At 40.6% G+C, this 25,187-nt stretch overlaps 2 protein-coding genes across 3 annotated transcripts; one reads left to right on the top strand and one right to left on the bottom strand.

The window, feature by feature from the left end:
- Window positions 1-274: 274 nt before the first annotated feature.
- LOC140305442 (uncharacterized) lies at window positions 275-7,689 on the bottom strand. Its single transcript, XM_072384326.1, has 8 exons — window positions 7,594-7,689; window positions 7,258-7,300; window positions 5,760-5,866; window positions 5,010-5,677; window positions 3,621-4,158; window positions 2,674-2,813; window positions 1,018-1,122; window positions 275-491 (listed from the first exon to the last, which is right to left on the bottom strand). Exons 2-8 carry the CDS (start codon window positions 7,289-7,291, stop codon window positions 413-415), a joined length of 1,671 nt encoding a protein of 556 aa, XP_072240427.1. The 5' UTR covers window positions 7,292-7,300; window positions 7,594-7,689; the 3' UTR covers window positions 275-412.
- A 15-nt stretch (window positions 7,690-7,704) lies between these two features.
- cc2d1a (coiled-coil and C2 domain containing 1A) lies at window positions 7,705-25,088 on the top strand. Of its 2 annotated transcripts, none has more exons than XM_072384323.1 (28): window positions 7,705-7,874; window positions 8,112-8,181; window positions 8,276-8,417; window positions 8,518-8,624; window positions 8,945-9,190; window positions 9,310-9,625; window positions 9,783-9,892; window positions 9,976-10,048; window positions 11,017-11,100; window positions 11,227-11,354; window positions 12,447-12,519; window positions 12,598-12,731; window positions 13,056-13,143; window positions 13,256-13,332; window positions 13,494-13,589; window positions 14,683-14,805; window positions 14,985-15,043; window positions 15,742-15,858; window positions 17,140-17,213; window positions 17,299-17,357; window positions 17,458-17,609; window positions 17,695-17,785; window positions 17,874-18,029; window positions 19,587-19,718; window positions 19,813-19,939; window positions 21,259-21,335; window positions 21,421-21,468; window positions 21,599-25,088. In XM_072384323.1, the coding sequence occupies exons 2-28, from the start codon at window positions 8,125-8,127 to the stop codon at window positions 21,629-21,631; spliced, it is 2,979 nt and encodes a 992-aa protein (XP_072240424.1). In that variant the 5' UTR covers window positions 7,705-7,874; window positions 8,112-8,124; the 3' UTR covers window positions 21,632-25,088. The 2 variants fall into 2 exon arrangements, with proteins under 2 accessions (XP_072240424.1, XP_072240425.1); XM_072384324.1 differs by having other exon boundaries at window positions 8,098-8,181.
- Window positions 25,089-25,187: the final 99 nt, after the last annotated feature.

Raw genomic sequence — 25,187 nt, 5'->3', positions numbered from 1 at the left:
TTTTAATCTTTTAATATGAGTGACTTTCTCTTGTCCTGGGGTGTGTGAGGCATTGTTTTTCATGTGTATTTTATTTTGAGGCTCTTCTGAAAAGCTTTGTGAAAAAAGATTTGTGAGTATTCTTGTGCTTAAACATGATAAATGTCTAAATTGGCCAAATCTGTGTTTGCATTCTGATCACTCTCCACTTATTTGTTTCTTATTATGTGACAGTAAGCAAGTCATGAACAGATTTGACTCTGGATGAATCACTGCAAACAGATTATTGCTCTAATAAACACACAAAGCTTTATTCAGGAACAACTCAATTAAAACATTGGAGCAGGAAACCTGTCAACAGTTGGAACTTCTTCAATGTTATTTTTTAAACCCATGTGGTATCGGTAAGATCAGGACCGTTTGAAAGAAATCCTCAGCGTACAGAGCTTCTTGAAGTTTTACTGCTGCGCCGCAGGTTCTCCAGCTCTCGATGAGCAGCCATGACCTTTCGACTGGAAAAAGGAAAGAGGTTAATTACTGCAAGTCTTTTAAAACAAATGCACAAGAAGGCTGTAGATATTACTTCAGTGTGTTGGTGCGGTAAGATCAGATGTTGGATAACAAAACATTTCTTAGACAAATTAATAAATCGCTTTCTGACGATGTGGAGAACACCGCAGACAGCCGTCCGTCATGTTTTTATCTCTCCAAATGTCAGGAAATCTGTCAACTTTCTCTCATTGTTTCTGTTTTCATCAATCCACAAACCATAACTTGCTCTGAGGTGCAGTTTTGCCCATCATCCACACTAAAGCTCAAGGTTTGAGCAGACAGAGTTACAGCTGCACAGCTGATGACTCATTTGAGCCAATTAGAACAATGAGGTGGATGAAGGCTGCAAAAAAGTTCCAAAAGACTTCAATTCTGGGAGAACAAAGGAGCAGGAGCTGGTTATAGATGGATGTTGCGGGTTTTATGGGCAGTAAAACAAGGAAAGGATGAAAATAGAAAAAAGAAAGGAAAATGTTGACAACTAACTTCAGAGTGGAGAGTTCTCTGATTAGCCCGCAGATCAGGTCCGTGGCATCTTCAAGGCATTCTGATGGATCAGGTTGTTCCTCTGTCTCAGTGACCTCCTCCTCGCTGCGTGAGAGGAAAGGTTGGATAGATAATAGAGAGGTGAGAAGCTTTTTATTTTCAGAAGAGCCTTAAAAAACGGCTAACTTATAAGCTAAGAAATTTACACCTGAATTTACGTGTTAATTAGACTATTGCTCAGATATTCCTTTCAGTTCTGCTTGTCCTAAAGTTTCTCTGATAAGTCAGAGGACGCTTTGCTTAATTTCCAACAGTATAAACTTGTTTATTTAACAGACATGCTTAAAGGCAAGTGGCCCACTTTATCTCAAGCTTGTTTTTGCTTTAGCACTGTTTAAAATGCAAAAATGCAGTGATCAGCAAATATGTGTCTGAAAATACAAAGACAACATATTTAAAGCTGAGACATAAATGTTATATATTCCTTTAAATGTATAGCAATTATAGTAACACACTTTAAAGAAGTTAAAGTGAAAAGTTAGGTTGATTAGCAACACATCAGTAACATGATGGGACATGGTTGAGTCTGTCAGAAGTGCAGAAGAAGAAAATCCTGGGATTGGAATGACCTCTGTTGCACTTTATTGATATTTTAGTATTATAATTTTTTTTACTATCTTAATTGTTATGTTTGACACTTAATTGATTTTTTTTTATCTTGCCTTTTGTTGGTCTCTTGAGTGTCCTGAAAGGCGCCTTTAAATAAGATGTATTATTATTCTAATTATTAATATTTAAAGCTTCAGAGAATTTGGTGAAATCTTCGTGCCGATCTATCTGCCCTCATGCAGGACAACATTAAAAACAGATTCTGTGCCGGACATCACTTCATGGGCTCAGGAGCACTTTGAACAAGCTAAAACTCATTTAAGATGAACCAAGATACAGAGACGAACTGAGGTTCTGTGGTCGGACAAACGTAAATTTATTTCGGAAATCAGGATCAGGAGGGATCGTGTTTACTGGACATTAGAAAAATACATAAATACTGTGTTAATCGGACCAAAACTAGACATTTGAAATGCATGTAAAGATGTTGGTTTGACCAAAATCAACCTTGCGGACTAACACAGCCAGATAATGTGGTTTTAGCTTGATTAACCCCTGCATGTATACGCTCAACTGGACTCAAATGGACAGAGGGGCGCTCTGTCCATGCTTCAATCTTCCATCTTTTGTAAAAACAAGACAGTGTAAGTGTATGTTAACGCAGCCCAATTCCCAATAAAGCTGCTTTCATTCAGATATTTTTCTATTTCTTTTGTCAGGCAACTAAACGCATCAAAAATAGCGACTGAAACTTGGCCCATTGAGACCATTTAAAGCATTTCCAGACCATTGTTCTCCACAAATTTAGTGTAATATTATAATCCTGATTTTATATCCGTGGCACCATCTGTCAAATCACTTAAAGACAACGTCTGCAGTGAATTTGACCATACTTGGATGTAGGATGATCTCACAGCGTAGTAGCGTTGGACATACTTCTGTCACAAACTATTCTCATGTGAACTGATCTAAGGATGATGGTCCAGTGAAATGGCACCGTAGCTCGACTCGGTTGTCGGATTTCTTGTGTGGCTAAAATTCTCTTACTTAAAAACAATGGTGTTCAGCTGCGAGTCCGAGACGTAATCTAAACATCCGGATCCGTATGTGTCATCTGGCTTTCTGATCTGAGCGTGTTCACCATTCCCAGCAGAAGGACCAGCGGGACGATAATCTTCAGGATCACACTGTATGCAACAAAAATAAATCCAATTTCTGTACATTTTAAACACTCTCAGCCACCTGTAACTGAACATGAGTTAAACAACAGCTTTAATTATTTTTTTTATATTATGAATCCATAGGATCCATTATCAATCCATGGAGCACCAGGTAATGTGAAATTTCAATATACCAGCAAATCTTAATAAATGAGAGATAAAACAGTAAAATAACCCAAAATAAGGTTTTAGCACCAACTTACAGCACTTATTTTGCTGGTGAATTGATTTCAAACTGCATAATTATGTTAGCACAGCTTTGGCACTGTACACAAAACACAGGAACCTTGTGTGAATGATTGTATTGTTTCGTATTATTTTGCCTAACATATCTGAGCATGTCAACAAAAACAAAAAGAACGTCTCCAAACTGGCCTCTGATTCCAGGAATACTTTTCATTACGGTAACATCTCTTTTCCCACTTTTGTCGCCTCCTTGAATCTTAGTTCCTCTCAACCAAACGGTGAAACGTGAGAACAGAGGAGCCAGAACTGCCAAATGAGAAATCCTGGGATCTATTGAACCAGCCTAAAGCAATGTCTAAATAAGGAGGAGCAGGATTAGTGTGTCACACCACTCCATTAAAAACACAAAGGATAGACCTGGATTTCTTTACTTTGAGCTTTACTTAACCGTTAATCATGACTTTACGGATATTCCTAAAGGATGGCAGAGATGAAACAATTTCTGGGTTGTGTTGGGGTGGACATGAGGAAGCACAAGTTAGCACAAAGAAAAGCACCCCTGGGCTCTCGTGTAGTTCCATCACTCACATTATCGTTCCTCTCTGGGACACTGGGTGTCACTGCAGCCTCACAGAGCTCCACAGAGCCACAGTTTAACCCCTCAGACTTGGTGTCCGTGGAGGAAGCCTCTTCTTCACCACATGTCGTATCACTACCCATCTCTCCCTTCCACTCCTCTTCTGTCTTCGCCACACTATTCATCTGTGGAACAGCAGCCTTGATTGCATCCTGGTTGTCACCTTCCTCATTCTGATTTGTGTGAGAAGTGCTGGCAGAACTCAGGTGTACTTCTGCTGGACCAAATTCGCCCCTTTTCACTTGTTCTTCAGGCATTTCAGCCATTTTTTCAGCGGTAGTTTCTTTGAGTTCCCGCAGCTCCTGATTCCCCAAATTCTCCCCCTCTTCTTCTTCCGTAAGTTGACGCGACTTTGGGTTGCCATTTAGTTCTGGACCGGGCACCGTGCCTACTTCAGCCTCAGAACCTTTTCCCTCTGAGCAGCCTGGATCACACACAGAACTGGTACCATCTGAGGTAGTGACAGCAAAATGGACTTCACTTTCTGCTCTGTAATGACAACAAGAATCCATAAAGAATGAAAAACAAACTGATTTTACTGCAGTAGAACAAATGTTTTGCAGTTTTTCTAAATTAATTGACGCTGGGTTCAGCGTTAACGATCCAAAAAAATGCCCATGTTCACCCACCGCTGTTCCTCTTTGATAACTCCCCCAAACCGAGGCAGATCCGTACCACATATTCGCAGCAAAAAGACTTCGCAGTATCATAGGAAAAAATAAATAAATTTACAATAAAAGCTACATCCACAGCGTCAACAATACTGGAAAAAGCCTTTTACTTCCCGGTCTGGAAAAGTTTAGTTCTGCTTTAGATTTCAATGCTTTTCTGCCTCTCCAGTGAGGAAAAGCAACACTGATGTTGACTCTTGTTTTGGCTCTTTTTTTTTTTTTCAATCATTTTGTTTCTTTGCTGCTGAACCCGATTTCTTCTTGGCAGTGGGTGATGGCGAAGCTAACGTTTGCCTGCCAGGAGTTTCTTCTATCATTGTAACTGCTTAATCACTGACTGCTCATCTATATCTTCTGTTAGGGGCAGTTTGTTTGCTAATGGCAACACCGGCTACCATTTCCTCGTCTTCTTCTGTTTCAGAACAGATTAGACAGTACAGTGAGTCGTGTCAGATGTAGAGCTACAAAGTGGTATCACATTAAGGTCCCTAAAGTTGTCTCAGTTGTATATTTCAGCTGCATAGTGCATAAACGTGCATAAACTTTAATAACTACTAATAACTTATCAGACAAACTTTGAGTCACACAGAACCTCTTTGCTTCTTGTAATGAAAATGTAAATATGAAACATGCAAACTAAAAGCACATGATATCTAAGTTAATCCTGACCTGTCATCCTCTCCACAGTGACTGGACTGAAGCTTCAGCGCTGCGTTGCTCTGCTCCGTGATGCAGTCTGCTGCGATGTGTAGAGGAACATAACAACGTAAGAACAGGTTCCGTTCCTTCTCTGTCCGACCACACATACCCATCCTTCGCTTCTTGCTGGCTGGTAAACCCACTCCTGACTCCTTGGCATTAACCATGCACACGGAGCTGGGTGTGTCTTCACCAGTGTCTTGATTTGTCTCCAGATTTGAGCTCTCCTCTTCATCCACTAGCTTCTCCAAAGCAGCTGCACAGGATTCATCGCCTTCCTCAGAGACTGGTAATAAAACGTGGAGCTGATCAATGCTTGTTTGATTTGGTAATCCGCTACATTCCTCTGAAGCTGCGTCTCGCTCGTTCTTTCTGCTGCCGCTGGTATCATCAGGATGTACTCCACTGCTCTCCAGCTCAGAATCATTGTTGGGGTTGATGACAGCAGTCTCTTCTTTCCCTGTGACTGCCACATTTGGGAAGTTTACATTTGATATTTCGGCATGTTTTTCTTTAGGGGAACCATCTTGCTTTGTGAAACAGGACTGTTCTTCTGGCTGATTTTGGATCGCAGCACATTTCTGAAGAGCTGATTGCTGTAGTGAGGCAACTACTCCTGTGTATTCTCCTTCTGTGTCCTGAAATTGAATATGGAGACTTGACGTGTCAGTTTGACTGAATGAGCAATGAATATGAGCTCTGTTTCAATTATCAAATTACCATTCGATGGAGAGTAGGCTGGACATCATCTGTCAGAGAAGCTTCATCTCTTGGACACTCCCTCTTTCTTGACCTGAGTGACCGGGTCTGGGGTGGAGGTAAGTCCTCTTAAAAGCACAAAGTTACATTTGATCAATCAAAGACGGTAAGGGGGTGTCATTTTTAGCTGATTAGCACCTAATGTGATGCTCTTGCCTTACAGCAGTGCTCAAAACTCCTGATCCAGCCCTCATTTCTTTATATTTTGCATCCGAAGAGCCAGATCATTTTGTAATATCTTAAAGTGGGTTTCATCTACAGTTTTCTAAAGGCTTCTCCATTTTTTTCCTCTAAACATAAGCTGCTTTTCAGTCATTTTCGGTCTAATGCTTTACCTGAACATTTTCAGATGATTTGTGGGTTTTTTTTGGTTTGTTTGTTAAGCTGCTTAATGTCTTAATCTATTTATTCAGCTATAAAAATGAAACCTAACTCACACAATAAACCGGTGTTGTGTCTACACATAACAGACAGCTTGGCAAAAAATTAATTTTATTTTACTGTATTTTTTAGTATTTTGTTAGAAGTTTGTCACAAAGACTCTATACTTTATTTCCATTTCTTTAGTTGCATCTGTGGAAAATAGCTATGATAACACTGTTTTGCAGACTGTTTTGCAGTAATTTTGCACAAAAAAAGGTGATTCAAAAAGAGCTAACAGCAAAAAAGCCTGCCATCTCTCAGCATGGTGTGCAACGTGTCTTAAAGAATTGAAGAAACTGGACAAGTGGAGGACATACAAATGAGGGGCAAAACTTTAAAAAAAAAACTATCTACAGCAGATGAACAGGATCTGAAAGTGATGTCCTTAAGAAAGAGGAAAAAATCCAGCAAAGACCTGACACAGGACCTGAGAGATGCATCTGGACCTTCAGCTGATCCATCTACTGTTGGCCCAAGCCTCATCAGAAATGGTCTCCATGGAAGGGTGGCTGTCAAGAAGCCATTCTTAAGGAAGGGAAACAGGGAGAAAGGGCTGAGCTATGCCAAATGACACAAGAAGTGGACTGAAAATCAGTGGCAGCAGGTCTTATGGAGGGATGAATCCTCCCCAGAGCCCGGACCTCAACATTACTGAAGCAGTGTGGGATCATCTGACAGAGAACGGAACAAAGACAAAGAAGAGCTTTGGGATGTCCTTCAAGAAGCCTGGAGAACTATTCCTGAAGAGTACTGAAATAAATGACAGATAGCTTGTCTAAGAGGGTTCATGGTTGTGTGAACTTAACAACCAAGTTCTTTTGAACTGTCTTTTCTTTACATCTTGTATTTGACCTTATATTGACACACGTTTAAATCAATATCAGCACCTATTTCTAATTTTTCTGGCAATAATTAAAAATATAGGCAGTTGCTCAAAATTTTTGCACAGCACTGTATATGACTCTTTCATCTAATGAGTAGTTTCATCATAACAACATCAATAATCAATAAGCCAGCTCATGTTATTTGACATTACCACTGCTGTTGATCTTTGCCTTTCCTTTGACCATGTCTTCTTCCTAAAAGATTGAAAGAAGTTGATACTTTGATACATGGAATTAGAATATGAGGGAATTTTATAATAGCAGTTAAGTCCAAAAGCAGTTTTCTCAAAATAAACTTGTGCATTAATTAGCTAGCTAATGAAAATACACCTAGCTTACTGAGAGTTACATTAAAATAAAAAGATGTATGACTATGTACTAAATAAACTTGCCAAATTAGGTTTGAATAGTTAATTTATGCTTATTCGTTTATCAGTCATTGACTAATTGTAGTATAATATCTTTCCCACGGATGTGAAATTACCCACCTAAAGCAGAATCTTTACAGCTTGAACATGACGTTGATGTTTTACGTCAGTAGTGGGCGTGCTCCGTCTGGCCGTAAAGTGCGATGCGAGTTGCCAACGGATACGGAATGAAGGAAGTAATTTACACAGCTTACCGTTCTTGTTTTGAGAGCTCAAAGTAAACGTTTGTATGAGAGTACCTCTTTGCGCGTTACTGTTGTGTGGTGTTTTCTGCCGTTTCTGAGGAATTTGCGATTTAAATAAGCGGCTCGACTGACCCCACGCTCCCTGAAAGTGTGAAGGTAAGCAGCCTGTCAGCACTCATCGTACTGTTTGTTGTTTTAGCCGTTAGCACAGACGCCGCCTTCATCCAGAACAGTTGGTACCGTCAGTTGTATTTCACCAGGCTTCAGAAAGTGTCTGACACAGAAAACCGTGCTTACTCAGTGGATACTATCTGTTACCTGACCTATTATGTTAATCCTTCCTCATGTTGTCATTGGCTCAGTAATTTAATCGTTTTAGTTTCTTACTTCCAGGTGTTCACGGTCCATGAGTCGCAGTCGGAACCCCCCTGCTCGGGGTCAAGGGGCAGCGCGAGCCAAACAGGTGTTACATCCTTTAAAGAGATGTGTAAATTACATCTGCTGTTAATATACAACATGTGATAGGATTAAGCGACTCTGTATTGTTTGTGCCTCAGATGGGGCTGCTCCTTGACCTTAACCCGGGTGGAGGGATGGATGATGATGGAAATGATGAGGAGCTGGAGGCAGAGCTCCTCAGTCTGGTTGGAGGAGGAGGAGGAGGAGGAGGAGGAGGAGGAAGGCCACAAGGGAAGAAGGGTGAGGGTAGAGGGGACTTAGCCAGTCCTAACTTTTTTCCTCCATCTTTCTTGTCTATGTGCTGAGATTTTGAGATCTTTATGTTTTTACTTCTGCTCAGCTCCTGTTCCCATGGCTGAAATTGAGCGAATGGCAGCTCTCTGTATGAAGGATCTGGATGACGATGAACTGGGGGATGAAGATTTGGATGATGATGAAGATCTCCTGGTAGCATACACTCTTAATCCATTTTAGACAATCTATTTGGGGATTTATCAGCTAGTTGTAGTTAGATTGATTATGAGTTTAGATTATTTGGAAAGCAAGTTGCTTATCCCAACTTTTCCTATGTGCAGATTTCACAGCTATTCTTACATCTTGAGCTGAATGTCTTCAGGTATTGGACTTAGATAATACAGAGGTTAATGTCAGCTGCCCATATCTCTTTTATTCTGCTTACATTTCCACATCATAATGGTGCTAAGCTCGTCTGTTGGATTGCTGTAATTTCCTTTTAATTCTATGTATTTTTCTTTCTCTGTACATAGGCAGAATTAAGCGAAGTTTTGGAGGATGATGAGGAGCATACTCCTGCTCCAACGCCTCCTGCTGCCACACCCACTGCTCCTAAAGTGAACGTTGCCTCCCATGCTGGTCCTCCCCCTGCTCCCAGTGACGCTTCTGGGTTGGAATCCAACCTTTTGGAGCGCATTGAAATGTATCAGACCGCCATATCCAATGCCAAGGCTGCAGGCGAGACGAGCAAAGTTCGAAGATATGACCGGGGTTTAAAGGTAGACTGAACAGGGAGGAGAAGCCTTATGTGTTCAATCTGATGTGTCTTTCTTGATGTTCAAAAACATGGTGTGTTTTCATTTTTTTTCTTCTTTTTTTTTGTTTTCTTCACCTGTAGACATTACAATCCATGTTAACATCTGTCAAAAAAGGGAAGCCAATTAACGAAGAGGAGATCCCTCCCCCTGTCGCTCTCGGAGGAAAGTCAAACGTTACAGCCGAGTCTGAACCGGTGAAGAAACTAGATCTTCCAGGACCGCAGCTTTTACCCTCTCCCCCCTCCAATCAGCAACCCCTGAGGGAGGCTGCGCCAATAGCTCCAAACACTAAGCCAATGCATCTGATTCCGCCCCAAAAGCCTGCAGCTGCCATCACCCCAGACACTCCTGCAATCTCTCCCCTCACTCCGAGCCAGCCTGGCGGCCAGCACTCAGGTGCACACACATGATGAAGCAAAGCATGCTTTTTTTCTGTCTTTTACTTAATGTGTAAATGTTAAAACAAAAACCAGCTGGTTGTTTAGATCTCTTCCCATTTCATTCTCTTTCTCATTTTGACATGAACATGTGTGCTTTCCTTCACTTCCCTCAGAGCTCAAACAGGCAGTGTTGTCCAGACAGAGGGAGTATAAGATGGCTGCCATGCACTTCAAACAGAGCGGTGATATCGACCAGGCCAAACGGCATTACATCACTGCCAAGGTAACACCACCAATAGCAATTTGATTATTTGAATAGTTGCAAAAGAGAATCTGCTGAACAAATGCTATTCTCCACCTGTGCAGAAGCTCGATTCGCTGCTGGATGCATTGGACCGAGGGGAACCAGTACAGCTGAGCTCATTACCTCCTCCCCCTGGTGAGTTTAACCAACGCACCTCAAGTTTCTGACGTCCATTTACCCACTTTACATATAAATTTCCTTTAATAGGTTTGATTAAGAGTTCATCAAAGTAGATTTTCATAAACTTGCATAAATGAGCGTGAGAAGGAAAATTTTGAGCAATGAAAGATGTTCTTGTTCAACTACATGGCTCCGTGTTCACCATTTTACTCTGTAATGGTGCTGCTTTCAAATTTTTGGCCTTATCTTTTGTCAGGGCAGCAGTTACAAAACAGGAAATGCCAATGGCATACATTTTCTTGAGCTAAACTTCTGGACGGTCAAGTCAAAGAACAATTAAGATGAAGAAATGATTCGTGAAAACAACTTTCTTCCACTCTTTTTTTAATGCTCTCTTTATCTGGTCAATGTGATCCTTCCTTGTTAAGTACCTTTAACCCCTTTATGATGATATTCTACAGTTTCTGAATCAGAAACAACCAAGCATTAAACCACTGGTTGAACTTAACAAGGCTTTTTATACTCTTTCCCACTTAATTGTACAAAAAGAACTGGTTTAATATGGAGGTGTCTGATTTAAAATCTCTGCACTTACACCACTAATATTTATAAACTACACAAGCAATAGTTTTACTGCAGCACACACAGGTTATTTCAGGTTTTATAGAGCAGATAAAATCTTGTAGAAACACAAGTCTCTTGTAGCTTAAGCTACATTACAGACAGCCTTTAACGCACGTTTCCTATAAGTGGGAAGTCACTGTACAGTCAAATATCTTGTCTGAGTATTGAGATTGTCCAGTTTGCTTGTGAGGAGATACTTTAAATATTGCAAAATAGTTTCTAATTTTTAATCCACAACCACTGTAAGTTATGAATGGACTATATTGCAAGAGGCTAAAAAGCTTCATTCCACTAGAAGAAGTAAAATAGTAAAATACATAAAATAATAGTAATCTATGACCACCCCTTTTCATCTTCAGGAGATGTTGTAGCAAAGAACTGTGGACCTCCTCCTCAGTCTTCTTCCAAACCTGCTGCTCCACCCGCCCAGGTGTTCACTGCTGGTAAGACTACTGTTGTTCTGATGTTGCCCTTTAAACGCTTGGCATAATGTGACACCCCCCCCTTAAACATTCATCTTGTTAAATTTAGATAAGATATATGACTGCTTGTGTTTGTGCCCTGTAAAGACCTGCCTGCTCCCAGCAGCCTGGCTGAAGCCCTGCAGCAGAGGATGGACATATACAAGCAAGCAGCAGAGGGAGCCAAGAGCAAAGGAGACGATCGCAAAGCTCGCATGCACCAGCGCATTGTGAAGGTACATGCTCCTAAAAAAAAACGTGACTAGTATTTTCAAAGGCAAAAATACTCTTTGCCCCAACAAAAAATACTTAAATCAAAGAGCCGGTAAACGCCCCGTTTTTGCTTAATCTTATTTTCCGGGCTCTGTGCTGCTGCTTCTTGGTTTCTATAATTTCCCTGAATAACTGGTGTGACTCATGTTGCTTCGACTGTAACCTCGACAATGAGTAATTTGACCCTACAAGAACTCACCTGCATCAGGGTGGCTTCAGATCATTGTGACAAAGACATCAAATCTCTTAATGCAATCGATGTGGCTGAACTCAAAGAGAAATCCATAAAAACAGGAATTCTCAAGTTTTTCATGACTTTTTTTTGCCAGATCATCTCACTGAGAAACTCTCCCCCTTTGAACACCTCACTGGACTTCTCTCTTGTTTCTCTCGTTTTTACATGATTTAGAAAGACTAAAATCTTGTAGTTTCAGTTAAACCTCCTTACTCACTTCTTTATTTGTTATTTGCATAGAATTTATCTGATATTTTCCTGAATATTACATGTTCACCTCAACCAGAAGATTGCTTTTTCACAAAATGGCTTTTTTCTAAAAAACTCAGCGTGTCAACTTGTGGTGTCTTACAAGCATTTTCAGACTGTTGCTTTGCTCTAATAAAATCCTGATATTATAACTGCGGCATCATCTGACAAAATCACTGTTCAAGTAACTTAAAGACAACGTCTCTGCAGTGAATTTGCCTGCATGTGCATGTACGATGGGAAATTTTAACATACAGTGGGTACATTTGACGAACTGATCGCAGGGGAAACACAGCTTTTGAAAAAGCATAAACCGAAGGAGAAAATATTTGTAGGTAATATTTTTCACGACTGAAAGCAGCAAACCTTGTTTATCATGTCAGTTTTGGATCCGTTTACGTTCATATTCAGGACATAAACCTTGAATGTGACGCCTCTTGTTTGTGTTAAAACTATTAAGGGATCCAATGTCTATCACATGGACAGACAATAACAGAGTTGTTTTTCCTAATTAAGAACAAAAATCTGGTGAAAGCAGCATCACCAGTAACGTCTTCCTTTTGTTCTACAGCAATATCAGGATGCCATGAGAGCCCATAAAGCAGGACGACCCGTCAACTTAACAGATCTACCTGTGCCACCAGGTAACTCTGTGAATGCAGTTTCGTGTTAGGGTTTTGTTTCTTGGACATGTTGATAAGTATACTGTGTTTCCCCTCTAGGTTGTCCACCACTTCAGGGCTCAGAGAGGAATCAGCAGAACTTCATGGGTGTCTTGGAAACAGCTATGAAAATAGCAAATCAGGATGCAGACGCAGAGGATGAAGAAGAGGATGGACAGAGAGAAGCTGCCAAGGTTGGTGGGGGGAGGGATAAAGGCACCAAATGGTCAAATTGTTATAGTACAGCCAAGAAACCTGATTGCTTTTGGATTAAACTAAGAAAAGCCTTGTTTTGTGCCAACTCAGCTCCTGCAGCTTATGTGGCAGGCTCGTCAGTCAGTAATGTTCTCTCCTTTGCACGTCCTGCCATCAAGTACATTTATGTAGTTAGAAACCTGCATGTCCTGCAAATGTCCAACGTTTTTACAACACCTCTACCCATATAAGAAGACAATGGTGTTACTGAGAAATAATTTCTTAGCTGTATTTAATTTGTCTGTTGATGGTAACCTCTGCAGCCTGCAGCGCGTCCACCTGCCCAGAAAGCAAAGTCTCCAGCTCCTCAGGCTCCTGGAGGAGCTTCAGCTCCAAAACTGGGAGCTAAAGGTGTGTTCAGGTCAACGCCCACGTCCATCTGTCCGGGCTTCAAGTGCCACTCAAGTTGTTTTAAGAGCACAACACAAAGTTTCACCTTCTTTTCTCTTCTACATGTTTTTAGCGCAACAGCAAGTGGATTTCTTGTTGCTACGGCGACAGGCTTTTTTGCGTGCAGCGCTGCGCTCCAAACAGATGAAGGTAATCTTTGGGACTTTTTCTTTGTAAGAACTGATTCAGTTTTTCTTGGCTCCGAACATAGAGTCATTCAGGGACTCATTAAGCACAAACACTCGTTTTATCTGAATATTGAACATCCGTTGAGCTGCTGAGGACTCATTGATGCTACCTGGTTGTTTCAGGACATGACGGGAGCTGCACAGCACCTCAGGCATGCCAAGGGACTGGACCCCATGATCACCGCTGCCAAGTCTGGGCTACCCGTAGATATAACCAAGGTTATACATTTATATTTAAGTGCAAATTAGTGTGCAGTGTATGTAAAGTCACCTCAGGAGCAGCTTGGATGTGTAAGGTGTCATAATGTGACAGAAGCAAACAAGGTGGAATCAAGATCATTTCCTTTGTGTATTTGAATCCATTTGTTTATATTTTTAGCACCATTTCACAAACAATATTTCACTTCAATGCGTTGTATCTCATGTGATTTTATTTGTCTCGCTTTGCTTAACTTTCATAACTCTCATATAATCCATTTATTTCTCTATGACTCAGTCCCGGTGTGTAATTACCAAGAATAGTATGCCTGTGCCTCTGCTGGTTTGGGGATATCGCACAAGTGTAGAAGCAGATATTCATTATTAACAGAGTTATTCAAACAATTGAACAGACTTGGTACGAGCTTGTAGGTTGTTTGTCAGCGCGGTGGTTCAAAGAAGAAGTATTATTTTTATAGCTGGGTTTTAGTTTTAAAGGGCACAGATAATGATTTTTTTTTTAAAAACTATAATTCTGTGTTTCAGAGCATGCGTTTGGATAAAGTTAATACTAGCTCAAAAAAGAATAAGCTTACGCTTTGTTTGGTTTTGAATATATCTCATCAGTGAGCCGTTCAGATTCAGATCTGCCATTGATTTCTGTGCCACAGTTCCTGCTCAGAATAGAAATATCTTCATCTTCATCTCCTTCCAACTTGTTGCATTTGTGTTACCTCAGAAATGGAAATTCTAGTCTTTTGCTTTTTGCTTTGCATCAGAAATCTTATAGTTCACATAACTAGAGGAAGAAATTAGATCATAATGATGTTTTTTATACCAACTTTTTAGTTATACGCATCTTTTTCCCACAGTTTGAAGCTGAAGATTCAGATTTCCCGTTTGTCTTTGAATTCACCATCAGCGCACTGTATAAACTTAGTTCTTAACATTTGCCTTTAAAAAACTTAAAACCAACACAGATCTGCTCATTGAATCGGCTCTTCTGAGCTCCCTTTTGATTTCATGTCCTGGTGTGAAGTGTTTAAAGCGTTCACATAATTTTTTCTTTTTCAATACATTTTCTTTTTCACTACACTCTCCTCGTTGCCAACAGATTCCAAGCGCACCGGTAGGTGAGGAAGATTACTCCCTGGGTCGCTCCCGGACCTCTCCCCTGTCCCCTCGCTCCAGTGAGAAGTACCACGGCCTCATGGATCTTTTACGGAAGCAACACGAGGTTAAAACTCACCTTCGCCTCCTCTTTGTTGTAGATTTTATATGAAAGTGCACTTTATGAATCTCATCGTAGGTCAGTTATCAGTTTACAAATCGACGTTAACATCATCTGGCTGCGCAGCATTTTAAAAGCAAGTCTGACAACATTTGTTCTGTGTTTTATTTCCCTTGGCTTGACAGAAATGTCTGGGCCTCTCTCAGCAGTTCACGCTCACGGGCAATGTAGCCGAGGCTTTAAAGTAAGAAGTCATTTTTCATTTCCGTGTTTGTTTTTATGATCTTTTATCAGTTGTGTAACTTACATCCATGCACTGGAAACCTCTTCTTTTTCTTTAGTTTTTTGTTAAATGAAACATAACTCAGGTTAATGTTTCTCTTCTGGAAAGGTCAGCGGTACCTTTCCAAAACATCATTACTTGATCATTTGTTTATTAATATCTTATACCATTTATTTACAAGTTGTTGTTATTTCCAGTTGATAATTTTCTCTAAACACTATAATGTTCTGCTGAGTTCTTCCGTGTAGTTGTGATCTTGCAGTTTTTTCTCTTCTGTTTAACTTCATTGTAGGTTTTTTTTCAAATATTTACACATTTATATCATCAACATTATGCATAATCTTCTTTGTAAATGCATTTAGGTTTATAAAATGGGGCTTTTCGGTGCACTACAGCAGTGTTCTTCAACCCTGGTCCTCTGGCCTGCATGTTTTCAATGTTTCCCTCCTCCAACACCTGATTCAAATGAATGGCCCCTTATCGGGCCACTGCAGAGCTTGATGACGAGCTGATCATATGACTCAGGTGTGGTGGAGGAGGGAAACATCGAAAACATGCAGGGCAGAGGGTCCTGAGGACCAGGGTTGAAGAACACTGCTCTACAGTATGAGAAAGCCATGTCAAATGTAGGTCTAACCTCCACTTATGTCTCTCCTCAGGTTTGAGAAGCTAGTTGAAGAGTCTATGAAGAGCATAGATATACTGAAGAATGCCCACGCCAAGGGTCACCCAGTTCCCAAGTGCCACACAGAGGAGAGGACCTTCAACTCTGTCAAGTCAGTCATTTGAGTTCATAACAGATCTTTTATAATCTAAACTATGACGGCCAGATCTCAGTATTTCTCTTAGACAGCTGCCGATGTTTTCTTTTTAGCAGTCATGGCTCCATGACTTCTTCTTTGGTTTTCTCCTGACTTTTTCTCTGGCACCTCACACAGGTTGACATTTTTTAGCAGTTACTGAAATCTAAACATGAACCCATCATCAGGTCAGTCATACGTTTGTAATTTTGGGTTACAAAAAAAAAGCACTTACAGCTTTCGAGGTTCTTTTGAGTGCTTGAAATCCTTGAAAATATTTGAATGTTTATGTGGTGTTTTTGACGTTTTGCCTCAAGCAGCACGACACATTTTGTGTTGTCCTGTGAACCAGCTCAAGTCGTCATTATTATTAGCAGTTTGATTTATAAAGAGCATTCATTGATTACCCAGTGTGTTTCCATGCTGTGTTTGACTGCCTTCCTCAAAGACTAATGCTCTCATGTCCCACAGTTCAATGAATAGTTTTTTTCTTAATTAAGATCATTTACATGACATTCATACAGGTTATATAGAACGCCTTTATAAAGAATACTTTAGGACCGGTGATGCTTTTAGTTGTTTTTCCCTTTAATTTCTTACTCCTCTGTAGATTGTTATGACAAAACATAATTTTGGTTCTTCATAGTAAATTAACACCTGGTTTCCTGTGATGTGGAAATTAAATTAGCATGTGAGAATGAAGTGTGATAACTGTGGACTTTATTTAAAGTATCTGAGTTCATAAACAAATGTATAATTAAGTTCTAATGAAAAATGAATGATAATCTCAGTCTTTAATAGATCCAGTTTGAATCACCCTGTGATGTCATGGCCAGCGTATTGTTAGGCTGTTGGTCACCCATAAGATGACATTTATTAATTTTGAGGATTCCTTCCATAAAGACCAGTACCATCAATCAACTTGATGTAACTTATTTCCCGCTGACTTCTGATATCCATCAGTGGATCAATGTTTCATCAGAATACTGATGTCATTGTGATTTTTACAAGAAAATGTTTGAATAGACTCATTAAATTTTCTGCACAGGCATCAGTTGTTTAACGTTCAGAAAAATGTTTTTAGACAAGAAAAGGACTGATTTACCGTACTATAGTTGGAGATGAGTCAGAATGACTCACTCTGCCTCTGCTCCAGTATGATATCATACTGTTACAGAGCTGTTACTCTGTGACTCATAAAACCGTCAGAATTGTTTTGCTCTCAGTGACGCTGACTGGTTGCTGTCTGTCACATAGGATCAACTCCAACCTGACACCTAATGACCTGATACTGTACATCATCCGAGGCGTCAACCTCCCGGCTCCGTCAGGTACAGAAATGCTCACCCTCTTTGAAAACAGAAGGCGGTAATCTGACATATCTGTGTGCACTCACACTTCTCTCTCACCCTGCAGGTGTCTCTCCTAATGATTTGGATGCCAGTGTAAAATTTGAGTTTCCTTTTCCCAGCACAGTAAGGATCTTTCACACTCAGTGACTGCAGATGTTTCACACTTTGTGTACGGATTGTAGATGTGTTTTAATTAAATAATTTTATGTGTGTGTGTGTGTAGGAGGAGGCCCAGAGGGACAAGACCAGCACAGTGAAGAACACCAACAGCCCAGAGTTTAAAGATCAGTTCAAACTCAACATCAACCGTTCCCACAGAGGCTTCAAACGAGTCGTCCAGTCCAAAGGCATCAAGTTTGAAATCGTCCACAAGGGGTAAAGTTACACGCGACTGCTTACCTGTTTATCTGCATGGTTGTGCCTTTTTGCCACTTTTTTTCTCTGCTGTGTGTGTTTACAGAGGTCTGTTTAAAACGGACAAAGTAGTGGGCACTGCTCAGCTGAAGCTTGAAGCTCTGGAAAACCACTGCGACATCAGAGAGATGGTAGAGGTGAGTGTTAACTAAATTGACACACACACACACACAAGTGCACACCAGATCTCTCTGACAGTCAATGTGTGTGTGTGTGTGTTCATAGGTGATGGATGGACGTAAGGCTACAGGTGGGAAGCTGGAGGTGAGGGTGAAGATCAGAGAGCCGCTGTCAGGACTTGATCTGCAGCCAGTAACAGAGAAGTGGCTGGTTCTTGAGCCCATCTCACAGCTTTCCCCTCCAGAGAAACAAAAGGAGCGGGTGAGAATTCAAAGTAAACACAAGAAACTTGTGCTACAAAAGGAAATGGACCAGACTCCGTGAATAATCCCTATATAGACCAGTGAGCAGTGCTGGTCAGAGAAACGAAAGGAGCGGGTGAGAAGAGTTATCAGTTCAAATGACCTGGCTTTCTTCATGTTCTCAGGGAAATCCCACTCATCCTGGATGTGAATTATGCAAACTACTGAGCCAGAGTTTCATCTTAAAAACTGGATAGACTGGATAGAAAGCAAACTGAGCAGTTTGAACTTTAGGAACAACTTTAGGACTTTGAGGAGGGACTGGAAGTACTTTAACCTGAATGATCACCAAGAAGAAATCACTGATGTGCATTGATTTGAAACATCATTCAAACTTCCATTTATGAATGACAAACAAATGAGGAGACATAATAATTCTTAAAATAGACAATTTATAAAAAAAAAAGAAAGACAAAACAAGCATAAATCCCACGTCCAACTTCCTTTTTAAAAACTGGTTAGTTGGTTTGATTGTAAACTATTTATTACAGATGCGTGATGGCTTGTGGGCTGCTGTTTTCAGAACATGATATATAATTCTTTAAACTGGATCAGTGAGTTGCGTTAATGTCAGTCTGAGCACACCCAACATGTGCAACATGTCAGTTATAAAGTCGCCACACCCTAAAGCATGGAGTTTTTGTCTTTAACAAGATTTCAACTACAGCTTTAAACCATAAACTCAGTAGGAAAAGATTCAGAAAACTAGAAAATCAAGTGAAAATGGGGGTAATTTCTTTTGATCCAGAGGTGTCGCCTTCTGCTCGCTAAGAGATTGAACTCAGACTTAAAGGACTTAACATTGCTTTCACTTTTTAGACTCGCATACTTCATCCATGAAATACAATCTATGGGTTTGATTGATTTTTGTAATTGATTTGTTCATTACATCAGCTTTCACTCCCTTCTTTGTCTGTGATGGGTCAATGCGACCCGACTTTAGAACTAAAACCATCAGCAGTTCATCGTGATGACCCACTTCCAGATGCTGCTGTAATAGTAGTACATTTTCCACCTCATATTCTTATACAGATTTTCTGGATGTTGTTCAGATTTTTAACGTATCTGGACACACTTATCTGTACGTCAGTGTGATTTGCTGCCTTCTGGATAATATGCTGTTATCTGCTCTCTGCTTTATCCACGGTTGCATGGAAAAGCAGGATAATGTATCAGCATGTGGTGCAGTTAGCAGTCTTGTTATTGAGGGGGGGGGGCACTAAAGTAAAGTAAAGCCTCCAGTTAGAGGACTTCATGAATAAAGGCAGCAACTCTGTTCCTCTTTAAATCAGTCGCGTTGAATACAGTTGGAGGCCTGTTGCGTTCTCGCCGTGTTTATGATGGTATTTCCAGCAGTGACAACTTGTCACGTCTGTGATGTCTCTTAGAAATCTACCATAATTACTTTTTTTATCATGCCAGCAGAAAACCAGGTTCTTGAAAAGTGAAATCCAGCTTTAATCTGGTCAGTTCAGTTCAGTGAAGCCTCTGTGTTTTTATTGTGTGTTTGCATCAGGCTCCATCTCCTCGATCGAAACCCAGACATGAAGCAAGTAGCAGAAGCAGCCATCCCAACAACTCTCCTCCACAGTACAAACTCCACAGCTTCAGCCTCCTCAACTACGACAAGGAGCGAATGGAGAGGAAGGTATTTCTATGCGTTTGTGTGTTCTAAACTTATCTAGGACATCTACTCCTCTTGATTTGTAAAGGTCATGTGGCTCCTTATGATTGTTTCTCAGGTTGCAGATTACCGAAAGAACCGGCGGGATCCCCCATCGGACCTCATCCATCAGTACAAAGAGGTCACGCACAGACTGCAGTGGCAGAAAGCGCAGCTGGAGCGCGGCTCTCCTGCTCTGCTGACGGGTAAGCTGGCTTCAGTGAGAACTTTATTTACGCCCATTGTGGGCATGAATGTCACAGCAAATTTGGGCTTTCACTCATTTCTGTTTGGGATTAAACAGCACATTTTTAAAAGAGTTTAAACTACAGGAATTCAGAGCACAGCTTTTGATTTATTCCTGAAATTAGCACAAGGTAAAAATTGTAGATGGCCTCAGAAATGTTAATACAGAGCACCTGATGTTTGGTTGAAAGGCAGTCAGCACGTTTTATCTTGCCAAAATGCTCTTTGTGGCCATTAATGACCTGCTGTCGGTTTCTTGTTGGATATCTGATCACTATTCTTAGCACAATCGATCGAGCTCAATTTAATTTCATGATTTCCTGGCATGGACCTGTCCGTGTTTTGACTGAGATCACAATTTTGGGTTGATTCCAAAAGCTACTCACCAGCCTGCTTTATCCATCTTACAGTCAGTTTTGATCTGTGCTTAAAGCTGTGACTGAAACATTCACATTATTATATTAATGTAGCACTTTTTTAGTCTCAGAGTTGCAAAGTACTCCAGAAATGGGACTTTTATAAGAAATCTGACGTCTTCCTCCTGCTTCTTATTCCATCCACTCTGTGCTATCTACCAGATCCAGTGGCAGGTAAAACACCCCCAGAGCATGATGTGTCCATGATTAACAGACGGCAGCATCCTCTTTGGGTTGAATGCCTCATCTTTACTCTGAGATCTTTTCCGACCATAAAATATTCCTCCAGGAAATTTTGTCCATGTGCTCAGCTGCTGACTTTAAACCATCCTGAAGGTGTTGTTCCTTTTTCTGACGTTGGACACTCAGTCGATGGTGATGTCTCATGGCAGAAAGCCTTTGCTTTGCTGGTTCTCAGGTTGTTTCTGACCGTCTGAACCAGATGTCCCTCTCAGCTCAGGGTGACAGTTGTGGTCTTCTTCCAACATCACACAGTTCATTATAAGTGGCTCCAGGACTTCTACGATCTTCTCTCAGAGATATGCATCGAGCTCCTTGGACTTTCACGTTGTACTTTGTCTTGGTCAGTCCAGTGAGTGGGGGTTTATTTCAGCTCACTTAAATGTGGGAGACCTTGACAAAATATGGCTAAGTGGGTAGTTTTGAGCCTGCATGCTTAATTTTTTACCTTGTTTATATCATAAAACCCAGCTGAGTACGTGATATCATCGAAAGCCCAATCATGTCATGACATCCGTGTCCGTTATGAGCGTAGGTACATTTACCAGCACATGACCAACCTATGTATGTGTCCTCTGGGTCGTCTTTAGAGCATATAATTACATTTCCTTCCACGTGTGCAGAGTATGAAAATGTGCTGCAGCGCCTCACACAAGGGCTCTCTGAGGCGGTGAAAAAATACTCCAGTCAAGGCAACAGGGTGAGTGCGCGGTCAGTGTTGGCTGGTTTGCTCCTGCGGAGTCGTATCAGTGTTTTGTAAAAATATTTGATTATCTTTTAAACAGGATGCTGCCAAGGATGCACTGGGCAGGATGAAGATGGTAGAGAGTGAGGTAAGAGTGGCTATGTTTAGCTGCCGTCAGTGTGTAGATAAAACAAGGTTGTGTAATCTTCACATATATATATATATATATATTTAAATACAAGTATATTCAGAGTATGTGTTTCTTTTCTCTAATTTAGCTGGAATCGCTGAAAAGGAAACGCACCGGATAAGAGAAGAACGAAGTGGAGAGTTGGCTGGAGTACTGTTATCTCTCTGTCATACACACTCATACAAAAGCTACTGTGGGTACAAACAAAAGCACCTTTAGTGGGATTTTATGCTGCTCGTGTCCACGACAACTGCATGAACCAATCTGCTGATTCCGCCATTCCTGTAACTTGTCTCATGTGGGTAGCTGCCAGCCAAAAAATTTAAAAGATTAAAAAAAAGATGTAAAAAAAGCAGCCACAAAGGCAGACTGAGGTTAAAGAAAGCATTTAAAGACAAAGAGACGAGGAAGATGCTTACTTTTATTGCACTTAAACGAGATCAACACTACAGATACCTGCTTTTACGGCTTTCCTGGGGGAATTATTGGGGGAAGAGATCCGTTTAAATTTTATGTTTTACATTTGACGCCAGCTCTTCTGGTGTCCACGGTTGACCAAAAATGTGTGTGTATGTGTGTGTGTGCATCTGTGTCTGAGGTGTGTTTAATTAATGGGCTGAGGTGGTTTTAACCCTTTCTCGCCACGTTTTACGTGTGTAATGAGCTTAATCTAATCTGTCTGCTCCAGTGTTCCCAGATTACAGTAATCTGCTCCGTTTGGAGTGCTGTGATATGGGAATAATGAAAAAAAAAATTAAAAATGGGGCTTCAGGGTACCAGAGCCTACATCCCATAATGAGAGATTAATGTTGATGTCACCAAGGAGACGACTAGACCCAGACGTCAAGTCGCCTTTAGGGGCTGAAAGAGGTGTTATCAGAGTGCTGTGAATGTGCTGAAAGCTTAGCTTTGCAAAGGGATTGCTGCTTCCCCTTCATCACCGGCTGTTTCTTCTCTGTTGTCTTTCCTCTTTTTCCTCTTTTTCTTCACACTAATTCTTTTGCACATATTCAGAGATTATTCAGTTTTAAGTTGTAGGCTGTCCAACTTTGAATATCTTTAAAGTCTTAAACAATACTAAGTCCTAATTTGCTGTCAGTTTGAAAATAATTAAGAGCTGCTTCTGCCTCAGACACCAGCGGAAGAAGTTCACAAAAACAGACCCAGCACAGAAAGACGCCGCAGTATGAGTTCGTACTGGTGGACATCTTGGAATAAATAACTTGTTGCAACAACACTAGATGTATGTGAATATAATCTGACAACTGCCACAGTGCTGCCATGTATTCTGAGCTCTGGTTAATACTCTGGACAGATGTTCCCTGTGTGTTTGACAACCTGCTGCTAACTGGACGGCAGCAGAACATGCATCCAGCCAGGATGCAGCAGAATACTTTAAAATGAGCCAGCCTCTATCTCTTTGTGTGGCTTTTATGTGTCTGTAACATCTGGTACGTCCACTAATAGTTTTTTGGTCATGTGACACGCCATAATCGTACGTTCAAAGTAATCTGCTTCCCTCCATTAGCAACTAATCCTGGTTAAAGTTGGCCCTCTGTAATGCAGAGGTTTATGTAACATCCCTTCCCCCTCATTTTTAATCAAGAATGGATGTCTTCTGGCTCTGTAAATGTTAGTGTTTTTGACCAGCTGATATTTTTATACGGGCAGAGCAGTGAGAACGACGGATAAATCTGCGCTTATGGTGACGTAATGAAGCTGGTGTTTGAATACAAAAGGGTTTCAGATGTTGAGGTGCAGATTCCATACTCGAACAAGCAGCCATTGATTTCCATTAATTTCAGCTTGGCACAGAAATAATTTTACAGACTTTTAAAACTTGAGTGGAAGCCAAATGAGTCCACTTTAATGTTTGTCTCTGGTGCATTAATACCGATTCATCTGGACAGCTTTGCATTAGGGAAGATTGAAATAGTGTCGCTTTGACAATCATTAGTGCAGACTCAGTGGATTTACATCTGCAGCCGAGTTCTGCTTTTAGGAGCCTGATAGCTGCCTGAAATATATAGATTAAAATGTAGCTAAGTGTTAGGGCTGTTGTCATCAATTCAGTTTTTGTTCATTTTCATGCAAATAATTACAATTAATACCTATTTTTTGTTTGTTTTGTTATTAACACCATTTGCTGAAAATCTGACAAATTGTCTCTCTAACTTATGTGCCTGCGGTGATATTCAGGTGTTTGGTGGGTTTTGCAGCTAAATACGGGACTTTAATGTCAGTAGATGCTCGGTAATGAGCGTACCATCAAAATTTAGAGGTTAAACTTAGACTAACCTGATAACTGTTTACAAAGGCCCCATCAGGACCCTGCAGGATGGAGCTGTTTGAAGGGATATGTATGTTTTCATATATAATCATACGTCATCTGCCCAAAGAGTTCAAAAGCATCTCAAATAAGAGGAAACGAGGGAAATGCAAACAGTTTGGTGTCTTTGTTGAGAAACACGCCACCACACACTTACAAGTTGGATATAAGATGTTATGGAAAGAGATTACTTTTGAGTCAATGTGATGTTTTATTGAGGAATATTCTGTTCTTTGAGTGTCTCAAGATGAACAGTAGTCATCAAACCACAGACCGAGCATAGAAAACATTTCTCTAAGTTTTATGCAGCTCTCTTACAAAGCTGAATGGAAACAAATCCAATGTGTTCTATTATTTTCACTTCTGGGTGATATTTACAGTTATTTTATCATCTCATTGTTTGTTTTGTCCCATCAAGAGCCTCGAAGCCTGAGATACACGTGAACTGTTAAACTTTGAAGCTTGAGTTCGCTTTGAAGCTTGAGTTTGTGCGATGTTTAGTATTTTTGCTTGAATTAAAAGATCAGTCATGTAGCACTTTCAGAAACTGCAACACAGCAGCGTGTTCGGTCGTAAACGAATGTTTTTGTGTGCCGTGGTCGATGAATCACGCAGCTGTGGCTTCAGGAGGCACGACTCTGTTTAGCAGCTGCATACAGAGGTTCACACAAAAAGAGAAATGAATAAGGAGATCGGGTGCTTTAACCCCACATATCCCCCAAACACACTCACAACACCCCACTGCCTCAAATAACCTCCTGGCCTCCGAGGCTGTCCCGTTGTCATGGCAACAGGCTCATCAGCATTCAGCGTGGTAGGACAGGGGATGAAGGACATATTGTTAAAAATTTGTCCTGCTGGTGACTCACACTCCTCACGCATTCGCAACACAGCGCACACGCACTCCTCTTTTTTTTTTTTATTGTTTGGATCTTTTCTTCTTTTTCACCCCCTCGTGGTTTCATTTCTACTCCATTTTTTCTTTTAAAAGTTGTTTATTTTTAAGGCTTTTCATCTGATGGATGAAAAGCTGGAGCAGATGTATTCATTTACTATATCAATATGCTAAGTCTCGAAAGGGCAATCAGTATAAATGTATTTATATACAGTACATATACAGCATAATATGCTCCGTCTCTATTTTTAAGTGATTGCAGCTCAAACTGAGAAGGTGTGACGGCCTGATTGTTCAGGCTTTATTATCTTATGTATGCGGTTGGAATAACATGAATAAAAATGGTGAAACTGATGTGGGTTTGTGTTGTCTTTGACAAAAGAATGCAATCTTAACCAGATTTCTTCTTATTTGGACGTAATGTGTTGGCTCGACTTGTAAAAACGCACTTTA

The sequence above is a fragment of the Leuresthes tenuis genome, unplaced genomic scaffold (assembly GCF_036924035.1).
Source record: "Leuresthes tenuis unplaced genomic scaffold, fLeuTen1.0.hap1 SCAF_4, whole genome shotgun sequence".
NCBI lineage: Eukaryota > Metazoa > Chordata > Actinopteri > Atheriniformes > Atherinopsidae > Leuresthes > Leuresthes tenuis.
The sequence above is the reverse complement of the archived record's forward strand: the minus strand, read 5'-3'. Positions and strand labels throughout refer to the sequence as shown.